The sequence below is a fragment of the Galeopterus variegatus genome, unplaced genomic scaffold (assembly GCF_000696425.1).
Source record: "Galeopterus variegatus unplaced genomic scaffold, G_variegatus-3.0.2 Scaffold56, whole genome shotgun sequence".
Classification (NCBI taxonomy): Eukaryota; Metazoa; Chordata; class Mammalia; order Dermoptera; family Cynocephalidae; genus Galeopterus; species Galeopterus variegatus.
Window position 1 is genome coordinate 30,275 of NW_007726167.1, and position 14,212 is coordinate 44,486.

The window sequence follows — 14,212 nt, forward strand, 5'->3', positions numbered from 1 at the left end:
CATTCATTCCACAAATATTTACTGAGCTACTATTTTGTGTCAGATTTGGTTCTAAGACCTAAGGATACATTAGTGAACCAAAGAGGAAAAATTCCTGTAAATAGAGAATACTTTCTTATATGAGAGGAGAAAGTAAACAAAATGTGTCGGGGGTGGGGGTTGGAGAGTTGGTCAACAGATAATAACATGTAGGAATTTGTAAGCCATGTTATGAGAAAAGTAACCACTGGGGACTTTTGAACAAGAAAATGACATGATGTAACATTTATTTATTTATATATTGTCTATATAGTCTTTGTCTTTAATTCTAAATTCTTTATTAGTCTTTGCTAGACCACATATTAATTCATTTCTTTGCTTAGAAGCCAAGGAGCTTGGTCAGAACAACAGCTTAGGCAGTTTCAGACAATTATTAATAATGATTATATTTACTATTAGTGTTTATTATGATTAAATTTGAACATCGCCATAACAAGAACAACAGCAACAACAGCAACAATGTGCATAAATGCCACCTCTTATGTGGTGCCTGCTCTGTGCACTCTACATGCATGTATTTTCACAGTCCTCACACTACTGCGAAGAGTTGCTATTATTCTTTCTATTTTACATTTAGGTAATGTGAACCATTTGAGTCCCAGAAAATATTTTATTTATGCAGCTAGTACATTATGAAAAATTGCATTTCTCTTGTTCTGGTATAAAGTGACACAGAATAATATAGTGCATGACTGATTTATTTGGCTTACTTGCTTTTGACTTGTTTATAATAGTGATTTAATCAAAATGGCAAATATTAATTGACTATACTATACTCCAGGTACCGTCCTAAATGCTTTACATGCATTATCTCATTTAATTCTTATGATAGCCCAGATGAGGAAACTGAAACTAAGAAATGTGAAGTAACTTATCCATGGTTATGCAGGCTAGGAAGTAGTAGAACAGGGACTAAACCTAAGTCTGTCTGTCTCCAGGACTTGTTTTTAATCACTGTGCTATATGATTAAATGTGGGTGAAAGTGGATTGATGCATTCAAAAATTTTTAAAGTGTTTTTGGTGTAACATATTTCAAAAACCACTTTATTTTATTTTTAATCTGAAAATAGAGTTGGATTCCTAAATCCACTTTGAGTGGTAATATTCCTTAAATTCTTGTAAACCTGAAGCACAATTGCACTGTTCCTTCTAGGTTAGCCTCTGTGACAATCAGCCACATTATTACCTTGATCTGTCCACATGATCCCTGTGTTGTTTATCTCATCATTTGAACTGTCTGGTCCTTGAGACCGATGATGACCATGACATGCCTATCACTTTGAATATGTAACATGGAAAAATACATTTGTCATTTAAGTCTGTCCAATAAAAGTTACAAAAACAGCAACAAGGACAAAATGCAAAGCTGGATTGCTAAAAGAGAAATAGAGGGAGAGGATGGGCAACACAAAGGGAGGACATGGGAGAAAGAGAGTGGAAGAAAGAGAGAAAGAGTGAGAGAGACAGAGACAGAAACAGAGAGAGATACAGAGAGAGGACTCTGCCTGTGACAAAATGGCAATATTTTACCAGCACCAGTCTCTCAATAGCTACCAGTTTACTGTGGATTCTGAAAAATTTTGCTTCTACTCTCCTGTCCTAGTAGAAAACACTCCAGAGGACAGGTGAACCTCAGTCTTCTTTCCTCTTCATTTATCTTGTTATCCTAGAACTCCTCTAAGTTTTCCTCACATTCACGAAGCCAGAAAAAGAAAGAAATTATTATGAAAAGCGCATTACATGAAATAAATTAGTCTATTAGCTCCTGGAGACCAGAGATCAAATTTTATTTATCTCTGTATTCTCAGCACCTGGTCCAATGACGGTACATGGTAAGCCTTGAGAAAATGATTGCTGAAAGAATGAATGCTTGAATAAAGCTCAGGCTGTAAAGATGGTGTGGATAATGTCATCAGCATCCTACATGAGTACACTGAGGGGTAGCATTATAACACGTTAAAAATAACTTTCCTAGTTCTGACCATATTTGGCCCAATTGGCTGGTGAAGGAGGTAATCCTTTCACTCATTCATTCATTCTCCATGTGCTTCCTTCTTAGAGCGTGCTTCCCAGAGACAGGAGGACCATCTCTCCTCTAGCTTCCATGCTTGAACCACCAAACAAGCTCAGAACAGCATAATTAACTTACTGGCCCCAATCAATTAATTATTCTCAAAGACTTACAACTGAAACAATGAACTTGGATCCTCCTTACTTGTCTCCTCTACTGTTCTTCCTGTCTCAGGTTTGCTGTCTTGAAAAATGGGAAAGCATTATTAGGTTAGCTAGCTCTATACTTAACGGAGCTAACATTTCACTTTGACTTTATTATTCATTCCAGGTTTTATATAGAAGTGCCTGGAACTTCTTAAAGTATTTGACAAAATTTCAAAGGAAAAAAATCAGAAATCTTTAGAAATTCGCAATCTTATAAAAAGTTTATTTTGAAGGGCCGAACCCATGGCTCACTCCGAAGAGTGCAGCGCTGGGAGCGCTGAGGCCATGGGTTCAGATCCTATATAGGGATGGCCGGTGTGTTCACTGGCTGAGCGCAGTGTGGGTGACACCAAGCCAAGGGTTACGATCCCCTTACCGGTCACACACACAAAAACAGTTTATTTTGAAAGTGTAGGTCAAGTTATGCACACATTGTTCTCTTATTTTACATATTTACACAGTTTTAGATTTCTTTAAAAAGCTGTTCCAGTACTCTGAAGAGATTTGTACAGTCAATTAAATTATATAAACAAATACCTAAACTGCTGCAATTCAAGTTCTTTTCACCTTACTGACTTCATCTTAGCTATGAGCATTTACCTTCGAGTTAAGAGTCAGTAAAGAAAAATATTCTTCTTTTAACAGCATTTTACTTGTCAGATTTCCTCTAAGTGTATTAATCTTTTAAAACATTTTTTCTGATTGACTTTTGTGCAGAGATTCCCAGAATTCTTAGAAGTCCCTCTTTTATTGGGGAAATTAATTCAATTTGTGCCTCATATTTACCAGAATGGTGTAGTGGAAATAATGCCCGAGGTTTGAGCCTCAGTTCTATAATTTACAACTTGTTTGACTGTGGGAAATTATTTGACCTCTTTAAGCTTCAATCTTATTTCTTCTCATTTATAAGATGGGGATGATAAAAGACTTTCAGGGTTGTTGTAAAGCATACATGAAATGTATGCTGAGTGCCCAACATAGAGCTTGGTGCCCGCTCCCATACTCTATTTATGTTCTTTAATGTCAGCACCTCCCTAACAACCCCTGGGGATTTCATGTCTGGGGAAATGAAAAGTGGCTCCTCTTCCCTTTACAAAAAGTTTGGGGACCTTTAGATGAAATCAGCTCTAGAGGCTATTTACATGACATTTATTTTTTGTATTAATGCCAAAGAAACCTTCTGACTGGGAGTTTGGTACAAATAACTCAACAAGAATGTATGAAGTTAGGGGGGAAGTTAACAATACTAATGTTCACTGAATGAGAGTGTTTAGTTAACTGCAATCTGTGGAGCTACAAATTCATGCTATTGGAAAGACCTAAAGCACAATGAAAATAGTAATGCCATGCTGTTCTTAAGGTTCATTCAATTATGTATTGATTTGTTATTTTTTTCTCTAGACAATGTTTGGAATTTCTAGGCTGAAGCTCATTTATTAAGCTTAAAATGAAAGGAGAATAGAGGCTGAGGAGAGGGGAGCACAGAGAGAGACTGCTAATGGGTATTAAGTTTCTTTTAGAGGTGTTGAAAATGTTTTGGAATCATATAGTGGTGATAGTTGCACAACTTTGTGAGTATAATAAAAGCCAGAATTGTACATTTTAAAAGGATGAATTTTATGGTATGTGAATTATACCTCAGTTAAAAAATAAGTGAATAATTTCAACTATGTGACAAATATAAAATAGGACCAATATAAAATAAGAGTGTCAATACTGAAACAATATGCAATAAGATAATTGCAAGGAATGCTGTCAACATCTAGATATCTGAACATGAGCTATTTTCTTTGTGGATACATTGCAAATTATTTACAATAAAAATTCTGCTTTTAGTTATAAATTTTACAAATCCTTATTGAAAACTATAAATCCAAATATCTGTAGGATAAATATCTAAAAACTCAAGCAATCTCATAATTCACAGTTATAAGCCTCCTGTTCTCATTTCCTTGGAATAAAGACCCCAGCATCTACCCAGAGCTTCATTCCACACTTCTTGTTATCTTGCTCTGTTTTCTAATTTTAAATTGTTTTGCCCCTTAAAAGCAAAAAGTATCCAAAGCAGTACAACTCTTTGTTGTTTTTTTATCCTTTTAGGAGCCTGAAGGAGAAGTGGGGGTAAATGACCCCCTTAAACCAAATCAAATAACCATTTGCTCAAAATGTTTCCTCTGAGTTAGTAGTCAGTTTTGGGGAGAGGTTTATTTCATCCTTTTCCTTCTCTCTTTGGTGAGGGATTGTTCTCCTCAATCTCCAACTCTGAGAGTTCGTCTAATTACTCAAAGTAGAGCTTGAATGACTTCTAGGCTGCCTGGAATATGCACTTGACTATAACTACAGCAGTAATAGTAATATTTAAAATAATGTATCAATAGAATGGAGTGCCTACCAGAAAAACAGCGTTCAGAGAGGCAAAACTGGTGGAGAGAATGGCTTGCGGGACTCAACAATCTGGTTCCTAGAATGATAACCTCTGATATGAAATTTCCCAGAGCTGTAGTGAAATATGCTCCCAGTTACCAGCTTTCCTGGTCTGACTACGTAGTCACCAAGCCAGATTTCCCTTGTTTCTTGATAATGGGAAGGAGATGAAGAGGATGCTTCAGATAAGGAACACAAGTTTTATGATCTTTGAAAACTAGTATATCTCTATTGTAAAATAATACATTTTAGTAAGGAATGCTATCAACTTAGTAAGTGGCATTAACTTAGTATCAACTAAGTAATGCTATCAATTTTAGTAAGGAATTCTATCAATGCAAATAATCACTTATGTTTGTCATTTTTTAGTGTGGTTTCTACATGATGTTCAATCTTACTGTTAGTTCTGAATAGAAGACCTTATTTTTTTTCCTATTTGCTTTCATCCTGACATTCCCATTCTCATTATATTGGAAACTAAAGAGAGGCACAAAAATCAAGGTAGTTCATATGTTTTGAGAATTTGGTTGGTATGAGCCATCACTGAGAGCCTGGGTATTCTGAAAAAGTTGTTTCTGGACCTCAAGCCTGAAGACCAAACTCTAGACTGTTGATCCACTGCCCTACGAAAGATCCAACCTCATGACATCTCACCAAAGCATCCTCATCACCTAACAGCAGTGTTTAAATACTGCCAACATAGCTGGTTTGTTTGGCCAATTTAATCAATTGGACACTTTGGAGATGTTATTTGACAGAACTAAGGTGCCTTCTGTGAGATCCTGGTTTAAACATGATGCTCAGACCTGAAGGTGTCTTCAGGGAAAAGAAAAATTGAAACTCTTCCATCTTTTTATGCATTGGGGACCAGATTCAGCTGAAAGCATCTGGTCTCAGGAATGTACTGAGTCAGACATCCATTCATCTCACTACATGCATTCCACCTTGTTAACTGATTTAATAGTCCTCTCTCACTCTATGTCATGCCTAAACAGACAGTTAATTCAATGCAAATAATCACTTATGTTTGTCATTTTTTGGTGTGGTTTCTACAAGATGTTCAATCTTACTGTTAGTTCTGAATAGAAGACCTTATGTTTTTTCCTCTTTGCTTTCATCCTGACATTCCTGTTCTCATTATATTTGAAACTAAAGAGAGGCACAAAAATAATCTGCAAAGACTTATCAATAAAGGGAAATCTTAACTACCCCAAGGTCTGGAAAAATCCAGTGCCAATTAGAGTGAGGCTTCCCTATAAGTAAGTGAATTGAAAAAAGATTGGTATAAAGTATATTTGTGGGTGTATGGGTGTAAATGGCGTGTGTGTGTGTGAAGTTGGGAGAAGTGGAAATAACATTGGTCTGGATAGAGACTCAGAGAGGTGGCTGAGACGGGGGAAAATTAAAATGATTCTGAAAAACTTAGACTGAAAAAGAAGACCCTATATATTTAATCATTTCATAACTTGTAGCTCTAATCCTCATCTCTATAACCAGGGCATTTATGTCCAGACTTTTGCATTTACGTATTTCTTTTCACCTTCAAAGTCTTGTCTGTGTGCGAGGGTTGGAGTGAGGGGGCAAATGAAATTTTTATAAACCCTGCAGCCTTCTAGCAGAGGAGAAATTCTTCTCAAGAACATATTTTTTTTTTTCCTTTTTACCCTGGTCCTTTACAATTTACTGTTAAGTAATCTCACAATAAACCATAAGTATTTATTAGAAAAAAATTAATTTAATTTGATTTACACCATCATTTAATTCTGCTAGCCCAGCTGCACTTGTCCTGAAGAGCTGCATAATTTATGCAAATGATCAGAAGCTTTTGAAGTCAATTTTCCAGCAGAAAAATTACCCCCTGTCCTCAGGAGAGTGAAATTTTTGTGTTATACTGCTTCCTGTGACTGACATTTATTTGAATCTCAAGAGTATTTACATCGTTGGCTCAACTGAGAGTTTTTTGCTGAATCAATAATATGCTGTATTTCTTGCTCCAAGTGGTGTCAATATTACTGCTATCCCCTTTTTTCTTTTTTCCTTAATTCATGCAGTTACAAAATTTTTCTTTGACTTGTGAAAATTTTTACTCCTGAAATTACGAATAAACAGAACAAATGTTCTTTTAATCATCTGGGAAATGTGTGCCTCTTTAAACTTTATTTATGTCAGACCTTACTGTAATGAAGGACGAAAGCTCTAGACAAGGTCCCCTGCTCGTAGGGGGTGTTCAAGGCTAGGTCTCCCTGAGGCAAGCCTGCATTTTGTTCTCAAGAGTTTATAGCTCACCTCTTGGCTGTTTCTTTGCAAGGGGCATGAGAGGGGGTTAGAAATAGAGCAGGGTGAAAATCTGACCCATTGTGACCACTCAGGAGGCTCTGGCCTGGAAAATTCCCCTGTATGTGGCAAAAACAAACATTTGAAATGGAGGGAGAAACCAGGCTTAAACAAAGAGTGAAACCAGTTCCCCTTTCAACTTTCCTGCTGATAAACAGATGTGCCCACTCACTTGTTTCCCACACATCAGTTTTCCATCATTTGAACAGAGCCTCAACCTGAATCTGTCCAGAGCATAGAAAACAAATATTGTGAGATATAATAAAATGGTGAGTATGTTCATCAGAAGCTTTTTGTCAATGTTCAAGCTCAGTCTACCAAAAGAAATGCTTACAAGAGCGGTTTGCAAGTGTTTGAATCCTACTGTATTTTTCAGGTACCCGTGATTTCTTCTTACTGGTCTGTTCTGCCCGTGTGCTACGGGATTGACTTCAATATTAATGGGGAAAAAACAATTGTCAAAAGCCATTGCTTTGTCTTGTGTCATTTGTAATTTTGTCCTCTGTCACCCACACTTGCTTCTCCTTCCTTGTTCTTCTGCTGAACTCCTTACTTAGGTGAGCAGCTACCTCCTCAGAGCCTGCCTGCATTCCCTACCTGCAGCCCGTAGCATGGAGAGGTGCACTCTTACTGATTGTCTAAAAAGTACTATCCATAGAAATAATTGGAATCCTCTTACCCTTTTAAGTGACTTAGGTTCTCTGATTTTTGTTACTAACTATAGAAAACTATCTAGTCACTCACTGTGGTCTCCATTTTGGAAATAAAATTAAGAAAAACATTTTCCCCTACATAACAATCTTTCAAACTCTTTTCCCCTTCTTTGGTGCTTTTGTAATAGCTTGTAAGTGATCAGCTGTGATTTTCTTTAAATGCTGCATGTTTCCTTTTTGCCAGGCCAAAGAGTAGGATTAAAGGACCAGCTTCCTCCTGTAGTATAGAGGTTAAGAGCGTGTGTGACCTCTGACATTAGTTTGCATTGGTTTAAATTCAAGCGTCCTCATTTAATAGCTATGTAACCTCAAAAAAGTTATTTAAACTCAGTGAGCCTTAGTTTCGTGATTTATAAAACAGGGGTAATACTAATAGCTAATAATAGCAATTACTATGTGCTAGGCATGATTTTATGCACTTTAAATATATTAGCTCATTTAATCGTCATAACTCTCTGATGTCTCTAATTAATATCATCCCCATTTTTCAGATGAGAAAACTGAGACAAAAAGAAGGAATGTAACTTGGCCAACGTCATAGAATTAGGGAGGGTAGAGCTGAGCTTGTGAAGTCAGGTAGTTGGATTCCAGAGGCCATATACTTACCAGTATGTGATACTGCCTGTTTATTAAACTATTGAGTATAAAGCACTTAGCACAGTGTTTGGTGCATAGCATTTATTGTCAGCTAGTATTATTACTACCATCACCTCTTCTTGTCTCTTTTCATTTTGTCACTCTTGCTTCTACTGGACTGATTGTGTAAAGTTGATTGGCCCCATCCCCACAAGAAGAAAAGATTGTAACAACACCAACAGTGATCTAGTCACCTTTTGTACTTTGTATTTAAACCACAAATATGACAGAGACCTACAAAAGGAGGCACTAAATGTTAATACCTCCTTTCCATCACATGAAAATTATATCCCTCTTATCTCCAACCCTCCAGCAACAAGCCAACAAAAACTACTTAAAGCAGGGGAGAAGTTTTAGAAGCTATTGACCTCAAGTAAAGTTGCTACCATTCTTTAATACACATTAATAAAAATTTCAAAAAGTAATGAAGGTTGTAAAAAAATGTTGGTGAACAAAGACTCTGCTACTAGAATAAATTCCCTAGTCTCCACTCCTTAACTCATTTTATAATGCCAGTATCAGGGAAAAAGAAAGAGAAAATTCTACAAATAATTATATTCTTCTTTTAAAGTAAGCCACTGACTTCAAAATTCTCTAGCACATTTGTGGAAACTTCATTTTTTGTTTAAGATTTATTTGAATGAGCTGTTATGATTGGAGACAGTGAAAATTTCAGATTAATGTTTTGCAGCCAAAAAAAAAAAAAAAAAATCCTCTGGAAAGCTGGCAAGTGTTCATAAGTCAGCCCTGGAATTATGTAGGTTGAAGGCTCCCAGTGGACAGACCGAACATATAAGAAGGAAACCAGAGATCTGGTGCTATTACGTCCCAGAGTCTAAGGGAACGGATAAGCACAGAATTCAAAGCATTTTTCAGCCTGAATTTTTAAGGTAAGTCTGAACAATTTATATAGACTTTATTTGGAAAGTAGAACATACATTAAATGAAAACATTTTTCATGAATAAACTTTCCCTTTTTCTTTCTTGTATTTTAATGCTGTAGTTTGCAAAACTCCTAAATTATTTAACTGCTGTTTCTCTTACAGGGGTGCATTAGGAACTAAGCAAGCTGATTTATGATAAATGCTTTAAACTCCAACAACCAGTAAGTCTTCAGTGGGATTTATTTTTTTATTTTTTTATGTTATTTTTTTAGGTCATACGAAAGAATGAGCTTTAGACAAAAATGATAGTTTTGCTGTTTATTAGGAGGTTTTTTGGTGATTACATTTTTATTTAGGTAGTTTATTTGTATGTATTTTGAAGCTATCTAAAGTAATAGTCTTTTTCTTAGTGTGTGTTTATCTTTAGCTAATTTTCTGTTGTCTTAGAATAATGTTGCTAGTAAAAAAAAGTCACAAAAACCTGAATATGGGCTATAACATTTGAGAACAAGGACTATTTAGTTCTATTAAACTGAAAAGATAGCAAAAGAAAAATAAGAGTATCTCATGATTAATCATTGATGTTCAATTCTTATTTCATTGAGGAATCAAAATTATTTTTACTTAACCCTAAAACAGGTTTGGCTATTTTTTTCTTTTTCTTTTCCTAATTAAGTTGAAAATGGATTGTTTTTCTACTAAATAGACTAAATTTAAAAATCTTTATCTAAAACTAATATTTTCTATTAAAATGGGAACAGAGGGCTTTTGGAAATATGCACATGTTCAATAATTTCTTAATTATATTATTATTGTGTGAACAATGGAAAAGTAGAACCAAAGGGATTATTTTTAATTAGCAAAAACCAACTATGATCCCTAATCCCAATATGTTCCTTTTGAATATTCTTTCAGTCTTTTGTACACTTACTTATTTTTTCCATAGCTCATGTTACTTATATTTTCCACAGCTGCAATGATTTGTATATAATTAGTTACTCGAATAAAGCATTTCTCTATGCAATAGCAGGCAGTGGCGTGGTTTCTAGAAAGTATACAAACTGAGATACATGCTTGAGTGTTTTTGAAATATTAATTTTTGTTATTTCTGGGTTCCTTCTTATTTGTTTCACACATTTTCTCTGCTGACTAACCTTTAGAAATATTAATTCTTTAAAACCTTTCAAAAACATGATAGAAAAGATGGGCAAAAGGTAGTTTTACTCAGAATGTGCCGTCCCTGAGGCTGAAATGTCTACTTGCTACTATTGAGAAAATTGTTTTTTCTTCTTCAAGAGATAAAATACATTCTTATTTCACAAGGCATGGTTCTGTTTCATGTTTTCTATAATCACCTGCTTTTTTTGGCTTTTGACAAACTTTCAAAATGCTCATGACTCAAGGACGTCCTAAGATCTGTAGGTGTTCTAAGAGTTCTTTTTTTTTTCCCCCACAGAAGGCATAAGAATTAGGAGCTGCTGACATTGCAAAATGAAGGGCAACCTCTCCCTTGCCACCATCAGCAAAAACATGACCAGCAGTCTTCACTTTGAACCTGCGAACATCTCTGGCAGCAATGAGTCTACCTTTAGCTGCTCACATAAACCATCAGATAAGCATTTAGATGCAATTCCTGTTCTCTACTACATTATTTTTGTGATTGGATTTCTTGTCAATGTTGTTGTGGTTACTCTGTTTTGTTGTCAAAAGGGTCCTAAAAAGGTTTCCAGCATTTACATCTTCAACCTGGCTGTGGCTGACTTACTCCTTTTGGCTACTCTTCCTCTCTGGGCAACCTATTATTCTTACAGATATGACTGGCTCTTTGGACCTATGATGTGCAAAGTTTTTGGTTCTTTCCTGACCTTGAACATGTTTGCAAGCATTTTTTTTATCACCTGCATGAGTGTTGATAGGTACCAATCAGTCATCTATCCCTTTCTGTCTCAAAGAAGAAATCCCTGGCAAGCATCTTATATAGTTCCCCTTGTTTGGTGTATGGCCTGTCTGTCCTCACTGCCAACATTTTATTTCCGAGATGTCAGAACCATTGAATACTTAGGAGTGAATGCTTGCATTATGGCTTTCCCACCTGAAAAATATGCCCAGTGGTCAGCTGGGATTGCCTTAATGAAAAATATCCTTGGTTTTATTATCCCTTTAATATTCATAGCAACATGCTATTTTGGAATCAGAAAACACTTACTGAAGACCAATAGCTATGGGAAGAACAGAATAACCCGTGACCAAGTCCTGAAGATGGCAGCTGCTGTTGTTCTGGCATTCGTCATTTGTTGGCTTCCCTTCCATGTTCTGACCTTCCTGGATGCTCTGGCCTGGATGGGTGTCATTAATAGCTGTGAAGTTATAGCAGTCATTGACCTGGCACTTCCTTTTGCCATCCTCCTGGGATTCACCAACAGCTGCGTTAATCCCTTTCTGTATTGTTTTGTTGGAAACCGGTTCCAGCAGAAGCTCCGCAGTGTGTTTAGGGTTCCAATTACTTGGCTTCAAGGCAAAAGAGAGAGGGTGTCTTGCCGGAAAAGCAGTTCTCTTAGGGAAATGGAGACCTTTGTGTCTTAAACATGAGAGTAGAATGCATATAGTCAACGTGGCTACTTGGTTTGAGGCCCACCTGAATTATCTTTAAATGGCTTTAGTAAAAAAATAAATTTTTCCCCTTAACCTAATCTTTTCTCACACTTCTAGAACAAGAAATCAAATGTAACTGTTTTTATTCTCCAGTGACTTTCAGGAATTGCCCATTGTTTTTCTGGTATATCAGTACAAGATTGTCACTGGTGAGAGATATCCATAAACTAGAAGTAACTGGGGATTTATCTCAAATTATAATTAATAATAAAGTGTGGATGATGATTTAGGATTTCAGATTTCTCCTTGAAAAACGCTGGCATTTCCTAGTGGGGTTTTATATCCATTTTCATCAGGCTTTCGTCTTGAACCAGGGCCAGTCTTTTAACTTGTTGCATTATTTACAAGACAACATAGTAAGAGAGATGAGCACTTCTAAGTTGTGTATATTATAATAGATTTGTACTGGATTACTTAGGCTCTGGGCATATGCTTCCTACTTTTTAAAAAAAATTGTGAATTATATTCCTTTCACATTTCACTTGAGCATAGGTTTATAGTTAAGATATAGCTACATATTGCGTAGAGCTAGGAATGTAGATTAAATCACGCTCCTAAGTTTTAGCTTATTTTTACAGTTATAGAAAGTAAAATGTATCATAACAGTATAGAAGTGCAATTAACAATTATTTGAGTGTTCATTAAACTCTGAATCAACATTTAAAAAAAAACCTTTCTATCTATTTCAACTATTGTTTAAAGGTTTCTATTTTCTCTCATAATTTTGAAAACAATAACTAAACACAGTGTATTATTATAAAATGTAAAGGTCACTTTGTACATCCTTGACCTTTTGAGTGTGGTGCTTTGATATATAGGACATTGACTTGACTTTTATTATTGATGCTTTGGTTCTGGGTTGCTTCCCAAAATATCTGAGTGATTTCATTAACTCTTTAACTTGTAATCAACATTTATCTGGCATAGGAGAATGGTATGCCAGAATGGAATTTTGATACCCCTGGGGGGGGGGGTGTAAATAGACCCAGCAAATGACAAGTTTGGTGAGAAGCAAGGAACCTGTCGGGGCAGTGCAATGTGTTTTTGAAAATAGACCATGGGGGAGTTTTAACCTATATCTACAGATACTGTTTGTTTCAGAATCTGCAGGATTCTATGAAGCTATTTTAAACCACTCACTGGTCTATAGATCTCCTTCTCAACACTATTGGAACTCCCAAATTAGAGGAGTACCTAAAACTGACTGAATTACTGAAAGCTTATTTCGATTAGAGTATGAATCCTGATTTTGGAAGTTCAATATTTCGTTCCGCACAAGCCCCATATTATACCAGGTTATCTAGGACCTTCCTAGACCAGTGCTGACTTCTGAGGTAGAACTAAAGTTCTAGAGGCTCAGCAGCTGTGTCAGGTTCCAGGGCTATAGATTGAAGAGTTCTCTCACACCCCTTTCTAGGAAAGTCCTAATTTCATGTAATCATATTATTTTCACTAAAAACAAATAGCTAAATGTATAATCAACCATGACTTCATATTTTAAATAATTTTGTAAAACATCTCGTAAAAATAAAATCTTTAATTGGAAGACCATGTGTGTTTATTCTTTAAATTTTAACTACCTCTAAGTGTAGATTCTCACCTTCTCTTGTACCTGTATCCTCCATTCAATCCCCACTGATACTTAGTTTCAATCCCCGTTGTTATTCATTTGGATTCTTGCCATACTCTGCTAGTCTCCCTCTCATGAGTATTCAGCCACAACTTTCTATTAACTATGAAAGCAAAGTCCAGATTTCTTATAATGGTCTGCAAGACCTTAGGAGATCTGATTCTTCCAGAATCTCTGGCCTTTTTCTCTCTGCCATCCCTCCCTTGCACCCTAAGTTCAAGCACCACAAAATGACTTACTGCTTTTTCAAGGCCTAATGCTTTTTCATGCCTCTCTGATTTTGTTCACACAAATCTGTCTTCTTGAACGCCCCTCCAATCATCCGTACCCCCAGGGCCTCTTGTCCAACTGATGAACATTTACTCAGTTTTCAACATTCAGTTCATACCATTTCCTCGACCACAATAATTATTATTATACTAATTATAATTCTACCCCCTGGGAGTTCCCTTATTGAACAGAATTGCTTCTCTAGTTCTTGGAATTTTAAGCCTGGCCTCTGCTTTCATAGAAGTTCAGTATTGAGCCCTGAGTAGTAGTCTCTTCCAGTGGTTTTCCCTAGGACTAAGAAGAAGTGTCAGTTGAGAGGATATTGCAAGATCATGTGAACTCTGACTGTAAGAATGTACAAAGGTATAAATCCTCTTTCCTCTTTGGAAATGTTAATTTCAGGTGAGCTTCT

The 14,212-nt window shown here is 36.1% G+C and overlaps 1 protein-coding gene across 1 annotated transcript; it reads left to right on the forward strand.

The window, feature by feature from the left end:
- Nucleotides 1-9,142: 9,142 nt before the first annotated feature.
- On the forward strand, nucleotides 9,143-13,448 carry AGTR2 (angiotensin II receptor, type 2). Its single transcript, XM_008574540.1, has 3 exons — nucleotides 9,143-9,254; nucleotides 9,411-9,469; nucleotides 10,705-13,448. The coding sequence occupies exon 3, from the start codon at nucleotides 10,740-10,742 to the stop codon at nucleotides 11,829-11,831; it is 1,092 nt and encodes a 363-aa protein (XP_008572762.1). The 5' UTR covers nucleotides 9,143-9,254; nucleotides 9,411-9,469; nucleotides 10,705-10,739; the 3' UTR covers nucleotides 11,832-13,448.
- Nucleotides 13,449-14,212: the final 764 nt, after the last annotated feature.